The sequence below is a fragment of the Rana temporaria genome, chromosome 10, assembly GCF_905171775.1.
Source record: "Rana temporaria chromosome 10, aRanTem1.1, whole genome shotgun sequence".
Taxonomy (NCBI): domain Eukaryota; kingdom Metazoa; phylum Chordata; class Amphibia; order Anura; family Ranidae; genus Rana; species Rana temporaria.
The window spans coordinates 149,642,917-149,666,693 of NC_053498.1; the positions used below are offsets into that span (position 1 = coordinate 149,642,917).

General features: G+C 45.2%; 1 protein-coding gene across 6 annotated transcripts in view; it reads right to left on the reverse strand.

Annotated features, from left to right (window-relative positions):
- Positions 1-23,777, reverse strand: part of KCNAB2 (potassium voltage-gated channel subfamily A regulatory beta subunit 2) — a 232,236-nt gene that overhangs the window by 23,164 nt on the left and 185,295 nt on the right. For 4 of the 6 annotated variants that reach the window (XM_040326541.1, XM_040326542.1, XM_040326544.1 and 1 more), the window contains 6 exons: positions 21,191-21,270; positions 17,766-17,810; positions 14,066-14,110; positions 13,941-13,984; positions 12,120-12,206; positions 3,035-3,079 (listed from right to left, as the gene is read on the reverse strand). In XM_040326541.1, the coding sequence (XP_040182475.1) occupies positions 3,035-3,079; positions 12,120-12,206; positions 13,941-13,984; positions 14,066-14,110; positions 17,766-17,810; positions 21,191-21,270 (346 nt within the window). The remainder of the gene's footprint in view (positions 1-3,034; positions 3,080-12,119; positions 12,207-13,940; positions 13,985-14,065; positions 14,111-17,765; positions 17,811-21,190; positions 21,271-23,777) is intronic. The other 2 variants (XM_040326543.1, XM_040326546.1) reach the window with 1 other exon arrangement.

The window sequence follows — 23,777 nt, forward strand, 5'->3', positions numbered from 1 at the left end:
GGCATTCCAATTTATCTCAAAGGTGTTTAGTAGGACCGAGTTCAGTGCTCTGTTCAGGATACTCCAGTTCCTCCACACCAAACTGGTCAAAGCATGTCTTTATGGAGATGTTGGCGAAGAAGACCTGGCTCATCCCAACTCATCCCAAAGGTGTTCAGTAGGGCTGAGGTCAAGAGCACCATTGTCTAAAACTAGGGTAGACAACCTTAGTCCTCAAGTACCCCCAAAAGACCATGTTTTGGAGTATTTCCCTTAGCTGTCATGAATAGCTGTCATGAATACCAAACCATTGCCATTGATTGAAAGTATGACCTGTTGGGGGTACTTGAGGACTGAGGTTGGGAACTCGAGTTCCTCCACACAAACTGGTCAAACCATGTTTTTATGCAGCGGCCTATGTCCATATCCTCATGGGACAGAAAGGGCCTTACCCAGTCTAAAAGAAGAAGGGGGTAACCGCTCAAGTGTGATTGTTGAACCTCTTCACTTGGATCCAAAGCCATGGGTGCTGGTAATGCAAAAAATAGGATGGAAGGTTTGGACAGCCGTACTCCAAAAAACCAAATGCAAACTGACGCGTTTCACACTGTAACTTAGTGCTTAATCAGAGCTACAGTGTGAAACGCATCAGTTTGCATCTGTTTTTTTTTTTTTGCTGTGGCTTGCATTTTTGTGATTTGATTTGATTTTACAATAAAGGAACCAATTTTTTTGGAGTGTGGCTGTCTAAACCTTCCTTTCTATTTTTTGCCTTACCCAGTCTGTTAATGCAAATGTCTAAAGTAAACTGTATATGTATGGTGCAGCATCAAGAGTACACTTCAGCGGAAACACCTGAACTCAAGACCTCCTACTGTCAAGCTCTCTTGTCTCTTCCTCCCATGCTCGTCTCCAGGATTTCTCCAGAGCCTCTCCCATCCTCTGGAACTCACTACCTCAACCTGTCCGGCTATCCCCTACTCTTGCTACCTTCAAGCAATCCTTGAAAACTCACCTCTTCAGGGAAGCCGATCACGTCTCCAACTAATCTTTTACCACTTCCATCAGCTCATTCCCCACATTTACAACCTTTTGTACCACCTGCCCCACCCTATTAGATTGTAAGCTCTTCTGAGCAAGGCCCTCTTAATCCTCTTGTATTTTATTGTATTGTAACTGTATTGTCTCCCATGTATATTGTAAAGTGCTGCGTAAACTGTTGGCGCTATATAAATCCTGTATAATAATAATAATTTGGTCAGGTCTCCACAAAATCCTTCAATATAAATCAACCAGTTTATTAGGTTTAATTGGCTTTTCCAATGGAGAAAAAAATATATAATATTATTATTATAAAAATATTTATATATCTAAATAGGTCATGTATATGCACACACAAGAAAATTCCAACTCAATATGAAAATGTTTGTGCCTTAAAGTAATAAAAAAAAAATACAAAAAGTCTATCTACCATACAAAAAGTAAAAAAAAAAAAAAAAATATTGTGACTATATTTTTAAATGTATGCCCCCAAGACAACAGTCTGTAACAATGGGCAATCTGGGGTAATATTTTGTGTATCGGATTGATGTAATGTCACAAAAGGCGTTATGGAGGTGGATGGTGAAAACTGTTTACGGGGAAGTAACATCCCCATTATACAGTGCTTGCAAGGCATACTGCAAAATGCAAAATCGTGGCTCCTTAAGTGTTTCTAAAAGTGGACTGGCAAAGCAAAGGCTTTTTTTTTTTTTATAACTATAGCCATAAAAATAAACTGAAAAAAATGAAAATAAAAACAAAAAATAAAAAAAATAAAAACATGCATTTCCTTTGACTTTAGTTTACTATTAACATGTATTTAAAATATGAAAAAAACAAAACAAAAAAAAAAAACACAAAATGTGCATTGAATTGAAAAAGATTAATAAGAAATTTGCAAAACTATTTGCACACTACTCCTAGGTCCACGTCTCTTTACCAAAGTAATAATTAAAAAAAATATTTTTTAGAAACACTTATTTTTTTTTCCATAACTCGTACTGCAACTGTCTGTATTCATGCACAACTCCCCAGTGTACAGGCCCATGCTAAGAGAAGCAAAAAAAAAAATAAAAAAAAAAAGAACATTCCCGTCCAAAGCAGGAAATCCTTCCATGCATTGTCAGACAAGAACTATGCCAACAAGCCTCTTAGAATACCAGAGGGATTCTAAATAGTGCACTGGTGCAAACCAAAGCAATACACTTGGGTAAGAAATAAGATTCAACCAAACAAGCAAAAAACAAAGAGATGCTGCAAGTGGGCAAAAATCCAGCATTATAACCATAAATTAGTAAAAGGAGATAACATTTCAAATCAAGCTTTAAAACATTTTTTAGGTCATTCTTGTTTTTTCTTTATATAAACAAAAATAACAAGATTTTTTTTGTATTATTATTTTTTTACTTTCATTGTTTTTTTTTTTTGTTTTTGTTTTTGCCCAGCTGTAGCAGTAATCTACTCTTCAAGAAAAAAAAAAAAAAAAGTAAAATAAAATGCAAGTTTGTATTTCTTAAAGGTCAGTTAGCATCATTGAGTATTCTCTTCACATTACTAAAGTGCTGACAAAGGTAATGTGCTCTAAAGAAGAAGTTAAAGGTCACTCAAACTTAACACCAATGATGCAGAAATATCAAAGCAATAAAAAAAAAATAATAATAATAAAATAAAAAAAATCCAAACCTGTTTTTACCATGCAAGAAACAAAAAAAAAATATCCTTAAAGGAATAATGATATGATACACAAATAAGGGCAAAAAGAAGGAATGGGGTGAGGGGGGGGGGTAATAATAATAAAGGGATTGTAAAATAAAATAGGATTTTACTTGCAAGATGTTCTTAAAGGGGATTATTTTTTTTTATGCATTTTATGGATTTTTTTTTCTTTTCACTGGGGTGGGGTGGGGTGGGGGAAGGTAACACTTATATGGTAAAGATAAAACATTATCTGTGCCATAAAATGCCTTTTTTTTGGACACGGGATTCAATATGGAGGACTTTGGGTACTGTGTACCTTCTATGATGAATGTTCTCGACTTGGAGGAACTAAATGGGTCTCCTGGTGATAAAAGAAAGATTTAAAAAAGACCAAAAGTTTATTGCTGTAAGTGCATGAAATCTCTTTTGACAAAAGGGCACAGGGTTTAAAAAAAAACAAATTAAAAGGTACAAGATAAAAAAAAAAAAAAATTCTAAATACTTTTTTTTTTGTTCGTGAAAGCAGAGCGATCATTTGAATCAGAAAGGTTTAAATTCGTCAGTCATACCCCTTAAATGCCCTTTTTTTATTTAGTGATTTTATTATAAATAATGATGGGAATACTGCAAGATATTATGGTGTTTTTTTTTGTTTTTTGTTTTTCTGGAGGAATGTTTGAAATGTGTCAACAATTGAGCACAGAAGTGAGAGCCGATGTCGTCAATTTTTCAGAAAGTCGTCTATTCTTCAAAAAGTTTTTTTTTTAAGCGCTCCAAGCAAATGTTTAAAGAGAAATTAAGTACAAAAATATTGGGAAAACATTTACTCGCTACTTTGTTTTGTCGCTACGTTGCAGCAATTTTTGGTAGCTATGATGTGTCACCTTCAACTCTCTTTTTTCTTTCTTATAAAACTATTATTGTTTCTTGTGAAACCTGAAAACTCTTCTTTAAATGAACAGCTAAATAAAAAATAAATAAAAGTACAACAATTTGTATTTTTTCCCCCAACTTTTGCTACTTTTTAAAACTGTTTTACATCATTTGATTTATTTTTATACAATATTTTGCACAATCAAGTAATATCGAGTGCGTCCTGAATATTCCGTTTGTAAACTGTGCTGGGCTTTCGGCTAGAGACCCCAGCACTAGCTTGCTGATTGGACGCAACAGTGTGCAAAGCTGATCCGATCACACAAAGTCCATTGGACTTTCAAATCCAGTTAAAGTTCAAAATGTTTCCAAAGTTAAAACCCCTGGCAAGTTTTTGTGCCCCAACCCCCCTCAAGAGCTCCAGGCAAAACTATAAAGATAAAAGAGAAGTACAGACATGTGTTACATTTTTTCAAAGCTTGCTAGATTTTTATTATTTTTTTTTTTAAACAAATTAAGTTTGCTAGATTTTTAAATGTGTTATTTATATAACAATTTTTTTTTCAAAGCTTGCTAGATTATTATTATTTTTTTAACAAATGAAATTTGCTAGATTTTTAAATCTGTTCTTTATAGAACTATTTTTTTTCCACGCTTGTTAGATTATTATTATTTTTAATATAATATATATATATATATATATATTTAAATCTGTTATTTATATAAACGAAATGTATTTTTTTACAATTATTTGCACAAACAATTAATACAGAGTCCATAACACTATGGCCAGGCTTCACATACAGCGGCGCATATTTATGCCGCTGTAGCGCATCTCCTTTACGCTACGCCGACGCAGCACAGAGAGACAAGGACTGGATTCACAAAGCCATTGCTGCCAAAACTGTGCTGGGTTTCCTAGGCATAAGCCGGCGTAGGTGGAAGTGGGCGTGAGACATGCAAATGAGGCGTGACCCCATGCAAATGATGGGCCGAGCGCCAGACAGATATGTAAAACGAACGGCGAATGCGCCGTTCCGTGGACGCATCCCAGTGTGCATGCTCACAATCACGTCGGAACTACTCCCTTAGATACGCCGAATCACTGCCTACGACGTGAACGTAACCTACGCCTAGTCATATTCACGTCCAACGTAAAATACATCGGCTTGTGTTCCCTTTGCATGGATGCTGCTGAGTTACACCTCCTTTATGGGGCATAACTTTGCGCCGGACGTATGACTTTACGCGCACTGCGTCGGACGGACGTACGTTCGTGAATCGGCGTATCTCCCTCATTTGCATATGTGAATAGAAAATCAATGGGAGCGCCAAATACGACCAGCGTAAATATGCGCCCGCTCTACGCCGGCGTAGGCAAGTTACGCTGGTCGGATGAAGCCTATTTTTAGGCGCATCTTAGTTTCTGAGTCCGGCTCATAGATACGTCGGCGCATATTTGCACTTACGCAGCGTATCTCGAGATACGTCGGTGCAAGTGCTTTGTGAATCTGGGCCTATGTTTGCAAACTACTAGATTATTCTTTTTTTTTTAAAACAAATGAAGTTTGCTAGATTTTTACATCTGTTCTTTATATAACTATTTTTTTTTCAAAGCTTGCTAAATTATTATTATTTTTTATATTATATATACAGATTTTTATATAAATATATATTTAAATCTGTTATTTATATGAACAAAATGTATTGTTTTACAATAATTTACACAAACAATTAATACAATAATAAACAATTAGTCCATAACACTATGTTTGCAAGAAATGAGGGGAAGCTCTGCTGATTTCTATCATCCAATCATGTGCAAGCTAAAATGCATTTTTTATTTTTTTTCCTTGCATGTCCCCCTCGTATCTACAGCGACTGCACTTCCAAGTGCACTTGTAATGCAAAGTGGATTTTCCTTTAGTAAATCACCCCCTGTGTGTCTCCCCTTAGTGAAAATTAGCGAAGAGGTCGCCATCTACTGCCTGCAAGCGGTAAATATGAAAATCCTATGTAAGATTTCCTATTTATTCAATTTAAAAAATATATATAAAAATGTGTATAATTAAAATGATTAATCACCAGGCACATGTCAGTGGGTTCAGGTATAACTACACAGCATGAGAAACTTGGAGGACCGAATATTGAACACAAAAAAAAAATCTTGCTTATATAAGACTCATTACCGCTGCCTAAAATTTATTTTGGAAAGGAGTTTCTCTTTAAACATGAGCTTGAATTACTTTTATATTTAAATGACTGTAATGCTGTAAGTATATCCTATAGTCATGTAAGATAAAAGACAGAATTTTAAGGTAACAGTCATTTTAGTTTTCAAGGCGTAAGGAGGTTGTCAAAAAAGTGTAATGTAAAAAAAAAAAAATTAAGCATGTCTAACATTTTTTTTTTTTATTTGTAATCCTAAATCTATAGCTTCACATTTAAAAATAAGTACATCATATTTAAAATAATTTAACACCCTTATTAATTCAAACAAATCAGAATATGTTAATAAATTTATTTAAAATTGTGAATTCAAATAATAAAAAAAAAAAAAAGGATGCAATAATATTAAAATGAAAATAAATCAAGAAAGCTATTTGAACCATTACAGCAGAGTAAGTCATCAACAAATTAGGCAATTCAGCATTAATATTCACATACTGATTGTGATAAAAAAAAAAATGCACCGCATATATATATATATATATATATATATATATATATTTTACAACACAATATACAAGCTGACATTGGCAAAAATAATATTCTATTTTTAAATATAAAACAATAATAACACTGGCAAAAAAAATAATATTCACATTTTAAATACAAAAACAATAATGTTACTCTTGCTGCCCTTAAATTATATATATATATATATATATATATATATATATATATATATATATATATACACACACACACACACACATATATATATATATATTTTATATAGATAGATATCTCTAATATTAATATATATATACACACACACACATAAATAATATTTCTTTTTTCTTAGATCAAGAAAAACACAATTTTATACAAAAAGCGCTCAATTCACGAAGGTAAAAACATGTGTTATTGATTATAATTAGCATTGTGACTGAACATAACCACAATAAATTCCAGATTAGTTAATTGAGCCTATAGTCAGTCATTTAACGTTTATTGTAATTTTTTGAAAAAATAAATAAAATTAAAATTAAAATGGAACTCCGTGCAAAAGACAAATCCAGGCAATACGATTCACAATAAAAAAAACACAATCTCCATCAAATTTTGCAAAACAGATACATTTTAAACGCAGAAAATAAATCCCAACCGCGGTGCGGCTATATGGGGGGAGGGGGGGGAGGGGTCAGTTCACCGAGCTGCACAAGTTCAGAAGACTCGTCTACAGAAATAACACTTCCAGGAATTGCCGAATCATTTTATAGTTACAGCCCATCCTTCTTGTAAAAGTTTCCATTTTCTGAAAGCAGGAGGTCTGCGTGATAAAGGTGCAAATAGTGGGTGTGGCTTTCATTGCACTGAATATTGGCCAGAGGCTTAAAGGGACGCACAGAGTGCGGGGGTCAGTAGTAGGCAACACAAAAGGTTCAGTATTAAATGATGCAAAGTTCAGAGGTCAGGAGTGATTTAGAGGTTAAGAGTAAGCGATGCAGAGGTCAGGAGTAACACAGAATTCAGAGGTCAGTAATAAGTGAGACAGAGGTCAGTAGTAAGTGATGCAGAAGCATGAGGCAAAGGTCAGGAGTAAGCGATACAGAGGTCAGTAGTAAGTGATGCAGAGGTCAGGAGTAAGTGAGGCAGAGGTCAGGAGTAAGTGATGCAGAGGCATGAGGCAAAGGTTAGGAGTAAGCGATACAGAGGTCAGTAGTAAGCGATACAGAGGTCAGTAGTAAGTGATGCAGAGGTCACAAGTGATGCAGAGGTCAGGAGTAAGTGAGGCAGAGGTCAGGAGTAAGTGAGGCAGAGGTCAGGAGTAAGTGAGGCAGAGGTCAGGAGTAAGTGAGGCAGAGGTCAGGAGTAAGTGAGGCAGAGGTCAGGAGTAAGTGAGGCAGAGGTCAGGAGTAAGTGAAGCAGAGTTCAGGGGTCAGTAGTATCTGAAGCAGAGTTCAGGGGTCAGGAGTAAGTTCTTCAGAAGTTAAGAGTAAATGATACAGAGTTCAGGAGTGACTCAGAGGTCAGTACAAAGTGATGCAAAGTTAATGGATTAGTACTAATTGATGCAGAGTTCAGAGGTCAGTAGTAAAGGATGCAGAGTTCAGTGATTAGTAGTGAGATAGGGGTCAGAAGTATTGTAGAGTTCAGAGGTCAGTAGTATGTGACACAAAAGACAGTGGTGAGGGGGAGTTTAGGGGTCAGTGGCAAGTGAGGGGGAGTTCAGGGGTGAGTGAGGGGGAGTTCAGGGGTCAGTGGTGAGTGAGGGGGAGTTTAGGGGTCAGTGGCGAGTGAGGGGGAGTTCAGGGGTCAGTGGTGAGTGAGGGGGAGTTTAGGGGTCAGTGGCGAGTGAGGGGGAGTTCAGGGGTCAGTGGCGAGTGAGGGGGAGTTTAGGGGTCAGTGGCGAGTGAGGGGGAGTTCAGGGGTCAGTGGTGAGTGAGGGGGAGTTTAGGGGTCAGTGGCGAGTGAGGGGGAGTTCAGGGGTCAGTGGCGAGTGAGGGGGAGTTCAGGGGTCAGTGGCGAGTGAGGGGGAGTTCAGGGGTCAGTGGCGAGTGAGAGGGAGTTCAGGGGTCAGTGGCGAGTGAGGGGGAGTTCAGGGGTCAGTGGCGAGTGAGGGGGAGTTCAGGGGTCAGTGGCGAGTGAAGGAGAGTTCAGGGGTCAGTGGCGAGTGAAGGGGAGTTCAGGGGTCAGTGGCGAGTGAAGGGGAGTTCAGGGGTCAGTGGCGAGTGAAGGGGAGTTCAGGGGTCAGTGGCGAGTGAGGGGGAGTTCAGGGGTCAGTGGTGAGTGAGGGGGAGTTCAGGGGTCAGTGGTGAGTGAGGGGGAGTTCAGGGGTCAGTGGCGAGTGAAGGAGAGTTCAGGGGTCAGTGGCGAGTGAAGGGGAGTTCAGGGGTCAGTGGCGAGTGAAGGGGAGTTCAGGGGTCAGTGGCGAGTGAAGGGGAGTTCAGGGGTCAGTGGCGAGTGAGGGGGAGTTCAGGGGTCAGTGGTGAGTGAGGGGGAGTTCAGGGGTCAGTGGTGAGTGAGGGGGAGTTCAGGGGTCAGTGGCGAGTGAAGGAGAGTTCAGGGGTCAGTGGCGAGTGAAGGGGAGTTCAGGGGTCAGTGGCGAGTGAAGGGGAGTTCAGGGGTCAGTGGCGAGTGAGGGGGAGTTCAAGGTTCAGTGGCGAGTGAGAGGGAGTTCAGGGGTCAGTGGCGAGTGAGGGGGAGTGTTCAGGGGTCAGTGGTGAGGGGGAGTTCAGGGGTCAGTGGTGAGTGAGGGGGAGTTCAGGGGTCAGTGGCGAGTGAGAGGGAGTTCAGGGGTCAGTGGCGAGTGAGAGGGAGTTCAGGGGTCAGTGGCGAGTGAGGGGGAGTTCAGGGGTCAGTGGTGAGGGGGAGTTCAGGGGTCAGTGGTGAGTGAGGGGGAGTTTAGGGGTCAGTGGTGAGTGAGGAGAAGTTCAGGGGTCAGTGGCGAGTGAGGGGGAGTTCAGGGGTCAGTGGCGAGTGAGGGGGAGTTCAAGGGTCAGTGGCGAGTGAGGGGGAGTTCAGGGGTCAGTGGCGAGTGAGGGGGAGTTCAGGGGTCAGTGGTGAGTTAGGGGGAGTTCAGGGGTCAGTGGTGAGTGAGGGGGAGTTCAGGGGTCAGTGGCGAGTGAGGGGGAGTTCAGGGGTCAGTGGCGAGTGAGGGGGAGTTCAGGGGTCAGTGGTGAGGGGGAGTTCAGGGGTCAGTGGTGAGTGAGGGGGAGTTTAGGGGTCAGTGGTGAGTGAGGAGAAGTTCAGGGGTCAGTGGCGAGTGAGGGGGAGTTCAGGGGTCAGTGGCGAGTGAGGGGGAGTTCAGGGGTCAGTGGCGAGTGAGGGGGAGTTCAGGGGTCAGTGGCGAGTGAGGGGGAGTTCAGGGGTCAGTGGTGAGTGAGGGGGAGTTTAGGGGTCAGTGGCGAGTGAGGGGGAGTTCAGGGGTCAGTGGCGAGTGAGGGGGAGTTCAGGGGTCAGTGGCGAGTGAGAGGGAGTTCAGGGGTCAGTGGCGAGTGAGGGGGAGTTCAGGGGTCAGTGGCGAGTGAGGGGGAGTTCAGGGGTCAGTGGCGAGTGAAGGAGAGTTCAGGGGTCAGTGGCGAGTGAAGGGGAGTTCAGGGGTCAGTGGCGAGTGAAGGGGAGTTCAGGGGTCAGTGGCGAGTGAAGGGGAGTTCAGGGGTCAGTGGCGAGTGAGGGGGAGTTCAGGGGTCAGTGGTGAGTGAGGGGGAGTTCAGGGGTCAGTGGTGAGTGAGGGGGAGTTCAGGGGTCAGTGGCGAGTGAAGGAGAGTTCAGGGGTCAGTGGCGAGTGAAGGGGAGTTCAGGGGTCAGTGGCGAGTGAAGGGGAGTTCAGGGGTCAGTGGCGAGTGAAGGGGAGTTCAGGGGTCAGTGGCGAGTGAGGGGGAGTTCAGGGGTCAGTGGTGAGTGAGGGGGAGTTCAGGGGTCAGTGGTGAGTGAGGGGGAGTTCAGGGGTCAGTGGCGAGTGAAGGAGAGTTCAGGGGTCAGTGGCGAGTGAAGGGGAGTTCAGGGGTCAGTGGCGAGTGAAGGGGAGTTCAGGGGTCAGTGGCGAGTGAAGGGGAGTTCAGGGGTCAGTGGCGAGTGAGGGGGAGTTCAAGGTTCAGTGGCGAGTGAGAGGGAGTTCAGGGGTCAGTGGCGAGTGAGGGGGAGTGTTCAGGGGTCAGTGGTGAGGGGGAGTTCAGGGGTCAGTGGTGAGTGAGGGGGAGTTCAGGGGTCAGTGGCGAGTGAGAGGGAGTTCAGGGGTCAGTGGCGAGTGAGAGGGAGTTCAGGGGTCAGTGGCGAGTGAGGGGGAGTTCAGGGGTCAGTGGTGAGGGGGAGTTCAGGGGTCAGTGGTGAGTGAGGGGGAGTTTAGGGGTCAGTGGTGAGTGAGGAGAAGTTCAGGGGTCAGTGGTGAGTGAGGAGAAGTTCAGGGGTCAGTGGCGAGTGAGGGGGAGTTCAGGGGTCAGTGGCGAGTGAGGGGGAGTTCAAGGGTCAGTAGTAAGTGGCCCTCTATATACCAAAACAGTCACACACCCCTCCCCTGTACAACTTTGTACCTTTCTTTCTGGACTCTTTATATCTCTACTTCCTTTTTAAACATTTAGCAGCATGTCTTTTCCAGCCTCTGTCCATAGGCAGGGCTAGGACTACGATTGGACTTAGCAGTGGCCAATCACAGTCGTCCTCCCCCTTTAAACTGAATTAGACCAAGTCCGACCAACACAAAGTGTGCAATGGGGCGGGGAATGCCTCCACTGCCTATGATTGGCTGTCAGGTTTGACAGTTTCCTGGCGGGATAGCTTGGGGCGGGAACATTCCTAAACTCATCCCTGCCGTGCTGGATGGATTTTTCCCCATTGTTGTGCAATGTGCGAGAGGGCAGTGCCCCCCCTCCCCCCCGGGGCCCATGTGCACCGCACACAATGCACCTATGGAGGATATGCCGCTGCTCTGGGCTGATACGAGGGCTTGTACCACGTCCTGGACAAGTTCAGAAAACCACCCAAATATATGGAAAGTATTTCAGGACTTTTAAGGTGCCAGAAAATGACCTTAATTAAAAAAGTATCAATAATATGTGAATTCTCTTTGCTTGAGTCGGGTTTGAAACATTGTATTTTTGTATTTTATTACATTGTATTTCTCTGAATCGGTTCCCTTTAAGACCCCATTCACACCTTCGCGTTTTGTCGCATGTAGCGCGACGCGAACAAACGCCAGAGGGACGAAAAGCAATGAAAGTCAATGGGGATGGTTCACATCTGCACGCTGATGCGCCTGACGCGCATCGCCTGTAGTCAAAAGAAGTTCCGGACCCTTTTTTGTCGCGCAATACGCGCGATATGCGCGTATTTGAGCGTTTTTGGTTTTCCATTGAAATCAATGTAAAACGCCAGATACACGCGTATTGCGCGACAACAAGCGTTTGCTACGGGCGTTTTGTCAATAGAACTTGTCGCCCATGCAGAAGATTAAAAAAATCTACCAACATAGCAACAAGTGATGAAAAGATGATAGTTTTTCCTATTGGCTAAAAAAAAAACGTCTAAGTACAAAAACGTCGGACAACGCTGTATGCAAACGCGCATATTAGCATGAATACGCGCGAAAAAAACGCCGGAAAAAAACGCCGGAAAACGACGCTATTGCCTACGCCTAGGTGTGAATGCAGCCTAAAGCTGTCTTCTAGAGACGTCACAATGAGGGCCCTCTGTTAGTTAGAAATCGGATTTAATTTTGTTAAACGAGTGAATAGTGACCGGTGACGAGGATTCCGTCTTGGTGGACTGACCCCCCCCCCCTCCCCGATGTGTCACTTCAACCTTCATCATATAATGGTATCGTCACTCATACACATCATCAACGTATCTCAGGGACGTCTTACCTTCCATGGGAGTGTTGGGATCGGGGCGATTAGCAAACACGACATCCACATATTCTAGCTGGAGTCTTTCTAGAGAAGCTTTTAAACCTTGATAACGATTAAGCAGATCATTATTATTAACACATTGCATGCCGCGTCCCCAGAATATCTGCAACAACAAGACTATTTGTCAATCACTCGCCAATCATTCATCCAACGTCCAGCATACTGACCAATTAGGTATAAAAGACAATCGTTCTTCTCGTCCGCCCAGTGCCGGGACAAGGTCATCTAGAGCCCAGGGAGAACATGCCAAATTGCAATAAACCATTGCGCCAGGGGCAGCCGACCCTCCTGCCCACCCCTTGTACCAGCCTTGTCTCTGAGCACTAACCAATTGTGCTGGCACGGAAATTTCAATTAGAAGGACCGTCTTACTGACACTTGGAAGAATTTTTTGGACTGTAGTTTAATTATTTTGCACTGTATTGTTTGTAACATCACTGTTATTCAATATTTGCATTTATTTTTCATTATTATTGATTTAGAAGTTGCGCTGATCACTTTATATTTGCAATACCTATAATCTAATAGCTAGTCATTAAAATTTTCCGATTTTCTTTCTTATTTTCGGATTTTCAAATTTTCTCTCTTATTTTTGGATCTTCAAATTTACGGATTTTCTCTCTTATTTTTGGATCTTCAAATTTACGGATTTTCAAATTTACGGATTTTCTCTCTTATTTTTGGATCTTCAAATTTACGGATTTTCTCTCTTATTTTTGGATCTTCAAATTTACGGATTTTCAAATTTACGGATTTTCTCTTATTTTTGGATCTTCAAATTTACGGATTTTCAAATTTACGGAATTTTAAATTTACGGATTTTCTCTCTTATTTTTGGATCTTCAAATTTACGGATTTTCAAATTTACGGATTTTCTCTCTTATTTTTGGATCTTCAAATTTACGGATTTTCAAATTTACGGATTTTAAAATTTACGGATTTTAAAATTTACGGAATTTTAAATTTACGGATTTTCTTTCTTATTTTTGGATCTTCAAATTTACGGATTTTCTCTCTTATTTTTGGATCTTCAAATTTAGAGATTTTAAAATTTATGAATTATGATCATAACGAAAAAAATAAATAAATAAATAAATGTATCGAAAAAGAACAGTGCACATGTCTACCCGCCTATGTTATCACAGAGGAGGGCTTGTTAGCTCTCATGTGATAGCAATAAAGTAAAAAAAAAAATGAAAAAAGTATAAAAAAAAAAAAAAAGAAATTTAAATTATATCTACTTCCGGATCAACGATGAAACTTCATATTATCGCCATTTAGCTCAACTAAATCTGACCCGGGTACCAGTTGCTGGTGGGTACTAATTTTCTAAATAACCTTCCAGGTTCTTATACATCTCAGGGACCCCCCCGGTGCAAGGGATTTTTCTGTTGTAGTTTGGCTTCCACTCTTCCCCACAAGGTCATAATAAAATAATTATTTCTATTAAAAGGGGCCTCTGGAATTATTGCACTTTATTTATTATAGATTAGTAATTATTAACCAAGCACCACATTTTTCTACTTTTTCATAATAAAAGGTGTCACCTGGAGTGACACCATCTATTGGCTTTGTAATGGCCACAAGAGTAAGGCAGAACTGTGAATAGCGGTGGGGATGTCTCAGCTGAGAGACACAAGAACCCAGCAAAGGTGATCCCCATTTGCCAACAGCCACTACAATCCAAACAAACAGGTTTGACTGGAGCCGGCTTTTCATTTTCACAACTTCATATAAATAGATTGACGGCTAGAAGTCAGAAATTGGCCCACTTACCTTCAATGATATGTTTTCTGGATAAACCTCGCTCAGTTTCCGCCCTGGAACATAGAAAAGTGTTATGGATGATTGTCTCCTATGTACAAACACACAAGGAGGTAGAAAAAGTTTGGGCCACTTACTTTCCACCCCAGAAAATTTTGGTTGTGATAACCAAACTGGACCGCCTAAAAAAATAAAAATAAAATAATAATTTGCATAACATTTTTTTTGTGTGCGACATAAGAAATTTGGGCACATGTTTTAATTTATTTATTATACTGATTTAAACAAAAAACGAAACGAAAAACGAAAAAGCCGTGTTTTTAAGTGGTTAAAACAATGTTTCAGTTGAACAAATGTGGCTATAATAAAATCTATTTTATCCAATAACTTTAACCATTTGCCTACCAGGGCCATTTTTTTTTTTTGAACATGCAAAAAATCTGCATTTTTTTCTAGAAATGACTGTAAACCCTCAAAAGTATATATTTTCCCCAGAAAATAAAATGGTGGTCATTTCAAGTATTTTTATTTATTTATTTTAAATAGGTTGGCACTTAATTTTTTTTTTTATTATTATTATTATTTATTTATTTGACTTTTTATTTTTACTTTAAAAAAAAAAAAAATACACAGAATTGAATTTTAGTGCAAACACATTATCATACCCAATGGGCTAGATTCAGGTAGTTGCACGCATTATTACGGCGGTGCATCGTATCGTATTTACGCTGTGCCGCCGTAAGTTATAGAGGCAAGTGCTGTATTCACAAAGCACTTGCCTCCTAACTTCCGGCGGCGTAGCGTAAATGGGGCCGGTGTAAGCGCGCCTAATTCAAATGAGGATGAGGGGGCGTGTTTTATCTAAATTAATGTTGACCCGACGTATTTTAAGTTTTTTAAGAACGGGGCATGCGCCGTTCGTGAAAGAATCCCCAGTGCGCATGCTCGAAATTCCACCGCAAATCATCATTGCTTTCGACGTGAACGTAAATTACGTCCAGCCCTATTCGCAAACAACTTACGCAAACGACGTAAACAATTCAAATTTCGAAGCGGGAACGACGTCCATACTTAACATTGGCTGCGCCTCCTAATAGCAGGAGTAACCTTACGCCGAAAAAGCCTAACGTAAACGACGTAAAAAAATTGCGCCGGGCGTACGTACACTTGTGAATCGGCGTCTCTAGGTCATTTGCATATTCTACGCCGAAAACAACGGAAGTGCCCCTGGCGGCCAGCGTAAAAATGCACACAATTATACGCCGCCGTATTCAAGTTACGTCGGCGGAGGAAGCCTATTTTTTCTACGTATCTGCCTTTGAGAATCGGCGTAAAGATACGACGGCGCAGATTTGAAATTACGGCGGCGTATCTGGAGATACGCCGCCGTATCTTCTTGCTGAATCTAGCCCAATATTTTTTGGGTAAAATATAAAAGATTCTCTTTAGAGGATGCTCTAAAAGCCTTTAGTTATCCATTCAGAGTTAAATGTGTAGAATTATTGCTCTCATTCTCAATGATGCGCCGCAATTGATGTTTACATACACATTGCTTGCCCTATGATAATTATAGTCATTCACTCCGCACATGGACACAGAGAAACAAACGGCTATTTCTTTAGAATAACCAAAGGTAGAAATCTGCTACAAAGTTTGTTACAAAACAAAATCCACAAGGGAAATGGGGAATAAAGAGCCCCCCCCCCCGGGGGCTTTGTGATCACAAAAGAAAATCTAACACATTATATAGCAGAAAAGACGAGTATTTCATTAAGAAAATGTTCAACGTTTAACCACTTAAGACCCGGACCTTTAGGCAGATAAAGGACCCGGCCAGTTTTTGCGATTCGGCACTGTGTCGCTTTAACGGACAATTGCGCGGTCGTGCGACGTGGCTCCCAAACAAAATTGGCGTCCTTTTTCCCCCACAAATAGAGCTTTCTTTTGGTGGTATTTGATCACCTCTGCGTTTTTTATTTTTTGCGCTATAAACAAAAATAGAGCGACAATTTTGAAAAAAATTCAATATTTTTTTACTTTTTGCTGTAATAAATATCCTCCAAAAATATCGAAAAAAAATAATTTTTCCCTCAGTTTAGGCCGATTCGTATTCTTCTACCTATTTTTGGTAAGAAAAAATCTCAATAAGTGTTTATCGATTGGTTTGCGCAAAATTTATAGCGTTTACAAAATAGGGGATAGTTTTATTGCATTTTTATAAAAAAAAAATGTTTTACTACTAATGGCGGCGATCAGCGATTTTTTTCGTGACTGCGACATTATAATGGACACTTCGGACAATTTTGACACATTTTTGGGACCATTAAAAATGCATTGTTTACTATAAAAATGACAATTGCAGTTTGGGAATTAAACACAAGGGGGCGCTGAAGGGGTTAAGTGTGACCTCATCTGTGTTTCTAACTGTAGGGGGGCGGGGCTGGACGTGTGACGTCATTAATTGTGTTTCCCTACAACAGGGAACACACAATCAATGACGGCGCCACAGTGAAGAACGGGGAAGCTGTGTTTACACTCACCTCTCCCTGTTCTTCAGCTCCGGGGACCGATCGCGGGACTCCATCGGCGATCGGGTCCACGGGTCCCGCGGCCACGGAGGTTCGGACCAGGTCACGGGCGCATGCCCGTGACCCACGGCTGGGCACTTAAAGAGGACGTACATGTACATGCCACCCTAGATCACCAGGGATGAGAAGGTCACAAAAAATGGATGCCAATCAGTGCCGCAATGGATGCCAATCAGTGCCCACAATGGGCATCACTGATTGGCAGGCATTGTTTGGCACCGATTGGCATCCATTAGTACAACACATACGATAGTGCCCATCAATCCCATCCGTGCCGCCTATCAGTGCCCATCCATGCCGCCTATCAGTGCCCATACATGCCGCCTATCAGTGCCCGTCCGTGCCGCCTATCAGTGCCCGTCCGTGCCGCCTATCAGTGCCCATACATGCCGCCTATCTGTGCCACCTATCCGTGCCCATCTATGCCGCCTATCCGTGCCCATCCGTGCCGCCTATCCATGCCCAGCCATGCCGCCTATTTGTGCCCACCTGTGCCGCCTATCTGTGCCCATCCATGCCGCCTATCCATGCCCAGCCGTGCCGCCTATCTGTGCTCATCTGTGCCACCTATCCGTGCCCATCCGTGCCGCCTATCCAAGCCCATCCATGCAGCCTATCAGTGCCCATCCGTGCCGCCCATCAGTGCCGCATATTAGTGCCCATCAATGCCACCACATCAGTGCCACCTCATCGGTGCCCATCAGTGCCGCCTTTTCAGTGCCTCTCAGTGCAGTACCATCAGTGCCCATCAGTAAAGGAGAAAACGTACTTATTTACAATGTTTTATAACAAAAACAAAAAAAAAAACGATTTTTTTCTAAATTTTCGGTAATTTTTTTATTTATTTTTTTGCAGAAAATAAATATCCCAGAGGTGATCAAATACCACCAAAATAAATCTCTATTTGTGGGAACAAAATGATACAAATTTAATTTGGGTACAGTGTAGCACGACCGCGCAATTGTCATTCAAAGTGCGAAAGCGCTGAAAGCTAAAAATTGGTCTGGGCGGGAAGGTGTATAAGTGCCCCCCCGGTATGGAAGGGGTTAATATCCTCTCATGGCGTTTTCCACTTTGCCGCCGAGCAGTGTGCGAGTTTAATACCCGCCGAGATATCAAGAAATTAAGCGGCGGTATTTTGGCGGCATTAATAATTCACGGCGGCCTTTTTTTCACTCCTGAGCAAGAAGTGTGCAGATGAAACTGGTCGCCGCATTAAAGATTCATCGCGCAAAGTGCAAATAATTACCTCCAACCTTTCTTCTTGATGATGTTTCCTAATACGACTTCTGCCCTGAGAACGACACAAAGAGAGGGGAGGAGCCGCCATGAGGACAGGACGAGGGATGGGAGGAATGAGAGGAAATCAAAGACAACAAAAAAAAAAGGAAATAAAAATTGCATATGAGCACCAAAAAAATTAAAACACTATTTATTTATATTTATTTTTATATTTAATACAAACTCCCCCATCCATCCATCTATTCGTGTCTCCAGGCTTTTTTTTGTTGATAAATTTGAAAAACACCCCCCTAAGATTTCTAGCTGTGGCCATCTTGAGTAAGGGGAGATGATTCCTGAAGCATTTATGTCCTGGAATCCATCTGCCCTTAGCTCGCAGGCAGGAGGGGGTGCATAGCTGAGAAAGCCCCGCCTCCCATGAAGACACCTGGATGTATGACACTATTTTGGTCTCTGATTGTCTCCTGTAGCATGTCCCCAGTCTCTGACCGTCTCTTTTAGCATGTCTGCAGTTTCTGACCGTCTCCTGTAGCATGTCTGCAGTTTCTGACCGCCTCCTGTAGCATGTCCCCAGTCTTTGACCGTCTCTTTTAGCATGTCTGCAGTCTCTGACCGTGTCATGTAGCATGTCCCTAGTCTCTGACCATTTCTTGTAGCATGTCTGCAGTCTCTGACCGCCTCCTGTAGCATGTTCCCAGTCTCTGACCATTTCTTGTAGCATGTCCCCAGTCTCTGACCGTCTCATGTAGCATGCCCGCATTTTCTGACTGTCTCCTGTAGCATGCCCGCATTTTCTGACCGTCTCCTGTAGCATGTCCCCAGTCTCTGACGGTCTCTTGTAGCATGTCCCCAGTCTCTGACCGTCTCTTGTAGCATGTCCCCAGTCTCTGACCATCTCTTGTAGCATGTCTGCAGTCTCTGACCGTCTCATGTAGCATGCCCGCATTTTCTGACCGTCTCCTGTAGCATGTCCCCAGTCTCTGACCGTCTCTTGTAGCATGTCCCCAGTCTCTGTCTGTCTCCTGTAGCATGTCCCCATTCTCTGATCGTCTCCTGTAGCATTTTCTACAAACTCTGACCGTCTCTTGTAGCATGTCCCCAGTCTCTGTCTGTCTCCTGTAGCATGTCCCCAGTCTCTGATCGTCTCCTGTAGCATGTCCCCAGTCTCTGACCGTCTCCTGTAGCATGTCCCCAGTCTCTGACATCTCTTGTAGCATGTCTGCAGTCTCTGACCGTCTCCTGTAGCATGTCTGTAGTCTCTGACCGTCTACTGTAGCATGTCTGCAGTCTCTGACCGTCTCCTGTAGCATGCCCCCAGTCTCTGACCGTCTCCTGTAGCATGCCCCCAGTCTCTGACCGTCTCCTGTAGCATGCCCCCAGTCTCTGACCGTCTCCTGTAGCATGCCCCCAGTCTCTGACCGTCTCCTGTAGCATGCCCCCAGTCTCTGACCGTCTCCTGTAGCATGCCCCCAGTCTCTGACCGTCTCCTGTAGCATGTCCCCAGTCTCTGACCGTCTCCTGTAGCATGTCCCCAGTCTCTGACCGTCTCCTGTAGCATTTTCTACAAACTCTGACCGTCTCCTGTAGAGTGTCTGCAGTCTCTGACCGTCTCCTGTAGTCTTCCGAAGCACTCCAGTCTGATATATACACACACATAGGAATTATTAATATAAGTTTCAGACAAAGGAATCCCATCCCGGCCCCCTGAGTGTAGATATCAGATCCTCCTCCATACAATGAGATTCTTCGAGAAGAAAACGGTTTCCGGTCTTCAATGGACTCCTCTGGGAAGTCTCTGATGTCCTCTATACAGGGAAGATCTCGGAGGACAGATAGTGGGAGTCGCTCATATACAGAGAATTAATGATGGTAATCTCCACACTCGCAATCACTTCATTTCAGACCGGAAATTACACCCAATACCGAAATGAAGATTCTCTGAGATTCCGATACAAATGGAGAACAAAGATTTTCTTGTAAAACTCAATTATTGTCTTCGCTGTGATGTCCAAATTCTGTTCCATTTCTAAGTGCCGGGAACGGGGGAAGCTGCTTTCATCTTCACATCAGTATGTGCCAGACATTTCCCTTTTCTCTTGTTTCCAAGCGGCCCCTTCAGTCATGTATAGTGGTACAGGCTCCTCCCTGTAATAAAAACTGCTCAGGCCCGGATCTAGCCCGTCTGATGTCGGAATGCAGGAAACGGGGGGTCAGCAGGGCAGAGGACGGGGGGTCAGCAGGGCAGAGGACGAGGGGTCAGCAGGGCAGAGGACGGGGGGGTCAGCAAGGCAGAGGACAGGGGGTCAGCAGGGCAGAAGACGGGACGTCAGCAGGGCAGAGGACGGGACGTCAGCAGGGCAGAGGACGGGACGTCAGGAGGGCAGAGGACGGGACGTCAGCAGGGCAGAGGACGGGACGTCAGCAGGGCAGAGGACGGGGGGTTAGCCGGGCAGAGGACAGGGGGTCAGCAGGGCAGAGGACGGGGGGTCAGCAGGGCAGAGGATGGCACATAAGCAGGGCATAGGATGGCACACAAGCATTGCAGAGGACAGAACATCAGCAGGGCAGAGGATGGCACATAAGCTGGGCAGAGGACAGGGGGGTCAGCAGGGCAGAGGACGGGGGGTAAAGCAGGGCAGAGGAAGGGACGTCAGCAGGGCAGAGGATGGGACGTCAGAAGGGCAGAGGACGAGGGGTCAGCAGGGCAGAGGGCCAAGCAGGGCCGTCAGCAGGTGATTGTAGAGGAATCGGTAGGGTAGTGTACAGGGAATGAGTAGAGCAGAGGACCAGGGTCTGGAGAGTGGAGGATAGGGATCATCACTGGAAGGACAGAGGACAGGGATCATCGCTGGAAGGACAGAGGACAGGGATCACCGCTGGATGGACAGGGATCACCACTGGAAGGACAGAGGACAGGGATCACTGCTGGAAGGACAGAGGACAGGGATCACCGCTGAGAGGACAGGGATCACCGCTGGAAGGACAGGGATCACCGCTGGAAGGACAGAGGGCAGGGATCACCGCTGGAAGGACAGAGGGCAGGGATCACCGCTGGAAGGACAGGGATCACCGCTGGAAGGACAGAGGGCAGGGATCACCGCTGGAAGGACAGAGGGCAGGGATCACTGCTGGAGGGGCAGAGGACAAGGATCACCGCTGGAAGGACAGAGGACAGGGATCACTGCTGGAAGGACAAAGGACAGGGATCACTGCTGGAAGGACAGGGATCACGCTGGAAGGACAGAGGACAGGGATCACCGCCTGTGAACTCCTCCAGGCATTTTGATATTTGCATAACTCCTCCCAAGGGCCAGCCCACTACTTACATCAGGGCTGAGGGACAATGTGCAGATATTTCTGATATGGATCCCGGCGATTGGAGGAAATCAATCAACATGTATGGCTGATAATGGAGATCAATTCTTTACTTACTTTCCTGCAGCGTAGACTTCAGCCGTGTCGAAAAGGTTAATTCCGTTATCGTACGCCAGCGTCATCAACTGCTCGGCCATCTGCAAAACCAAGTCAGAGTGTGAGATCCGGAACCACATACCACACTCGCCGTCAGGGCCGCCATCGGGAATTTTGGGGGCCCCTTACACAGCTTCAGGCATGGGCCCCCTGGGGGTGCTGCCGCGGCAAGTTGAGAAGGGGGCTTTGGGTGCTGACAAAAAAAAAAAAAAGGGGGATGCCATCTGGGAACCACCGGGCCCCTTAGAGGGGGGAGGGGGCTGTCGGTGCTGACGAAAAAATAAAAATGTAAAAAAAAGGGGATGCCATCCAGGCCCCTGGGGACCACCGGGCCCCTTAGAGGTCGGGGGCTTTGGGTGCTGATGGAAAAAAAAGGGGGGATGCCATCCGGGGCCCTGGGGACCACCGGGCTAGAGGTTAGGGGGCTTTGGGTGCTGATGAATAAAAAAATAAAAAAAGGGGGATGCCATCCGGGGGAAATGGGGACCACCGGGCCCCTTAGAGGTCGGGGGGCTTTGGGTGCTGATGGAAAAAAAAGGGGGGATGCCATCCGGGGCCCTGGGGACCACCGGGCTAGAGGTTAGGGGGCTTTGGGTGCTGATGAATGAAAAAAAAAAAGGGGGGATGCCATCCGGGGCCCTGGGGACCACCGGGCCCCTTAGAGGTCGGGGAGCTTTGGGTGCTGACAAAATAAAAAAAGGGGGGGGGGTGCCATCCGGGCCCCTTACAGGTGTACTAACAGTACCCCCCTGATGGCGGCCCTGCTCCCCGGACACTTTATTAGGTACACCTCTTCAGTTTCTTGGTGACACCGGCGGCGATCCGATCTCCACACCAGGCTTTCTCCCTGGTGTGGAGTGTTGTGCTCGGCCCCCTCCCTTGGACTACAGGAGAGTCAGGACGCCCACTAACACACATCTACTGAAGGTCCCAACGTCATTAATCCACCACCCCAAGTAAGCTACAAAAGGCGGGGCTAGGAATGCGTCACCTGCGTATTCACAAAGATCAGGAGACGGTGTTCCCAGAACCTCAGGTCACTGGCAATGGGGAGATTTCCATGGCAGTGGGGGTTGGGCAGGCCGTCTCTAAATTCCGGAGATTTTCAGTTTGGACGGCTGAGCCGCGATGATGTCGCCTGTCATGCGTGCAGCGCGGTCGCACACGCGGGTAATGTGATAAAGGCCCTCGCAGATCATTTGAATGCTTTCTCTCAGTAATCTGATCTCCTATGTAAGAGGAACCCGGCCCATCGTCATTTCCAATCGCTCCGGATGAGTGATCGGGATGTCGGACATTGAGAATACATTTTGTCCTACTCATGTAATCCAGTTGTCGCAGAATTAAACTCCTCTGTAATCTTATAGAATCACCCCGGAGCGCGCAATGACCCGCAGCGCGCAATGACCCGAGCGCACATAATGACCCGGAGCGCGCAATGACCCGGAGCGGGCAATGACCCGAGCGCACACAATGACCCGGAGCACACGCAATGACCCAGAGCGCACACAATGACCCGGAGCGCACACAATGACCCGGAGCGCACACAATGACCCGGAGCGCGCGCAATGACCCGGAGCGCACACAATGACCCGGAGCGCACACAATGACCCGGAGCGCACACAATGACCCGGAGCGCACACAATGACCCGAAGCGCACACAATGACCCGAAGCGCACACAATGACCCGGAGCGCACACAATGACCCGGAGCGCACACAATGACCCGGAGCACACGCAATGACCCGGAGCGCGCAATGACCCGGAGCACACACAATGACCCGGAGCGCACACAATGACCCGGAGCGCGCGCAATGACCCGGAGCGCACACAATGACCCGGAGCGGGCAATGACCCCAGAGCGGGCAATGACCCGGAGCACACACAATGACTCAGAGCGCACACAATGACCCGGAGCGCACACAATGACCCGGAGCGCACACAATGACTCAGAGCGCACACAATGACTCAGAGCGCACACAATGACTCAGAGCGCACACAATGACTCAGAGCGCACACAATGACTCAGAGCGCACACAATGACCCGGAGCGGACAATGACCCCGGAGCGTGCAATGACCCGGAGCGGGCAATGACCCGGAGCGCGCAATGACCCGGAGCGCGCAATGACGCGGAGCGCACACAATGACCCGGAGCGCACACAATGACCCGGAGCACACACAATGACCCGGAGCGCACACAATGACCCGGAGCGCACACAATGACCCGGAGCGCACACAATGACCCGGAGCGCACACAATGACCCGGAGCGCACACAATGACCCGGAGCGCACACAATGACCCGGAGCGCACACAATGACCCGGAGCACACACAATGACCCGGAGCGCACACAATGACCCGGAGCGCACACAATGACCCGGAGCACACACAATGACCCGGAGCGCACACAATGACCCGGAGCGCACACAATGACCCGGAGCGCACAATTTTGCATGAATTACGGCATCAATGCGGAGTGGCATGGAGGGGATCAGCCAGGGGCACTGCTGAGGTGTTATGGAAGTCCAGGTTACTTTGATAGTGGCCTT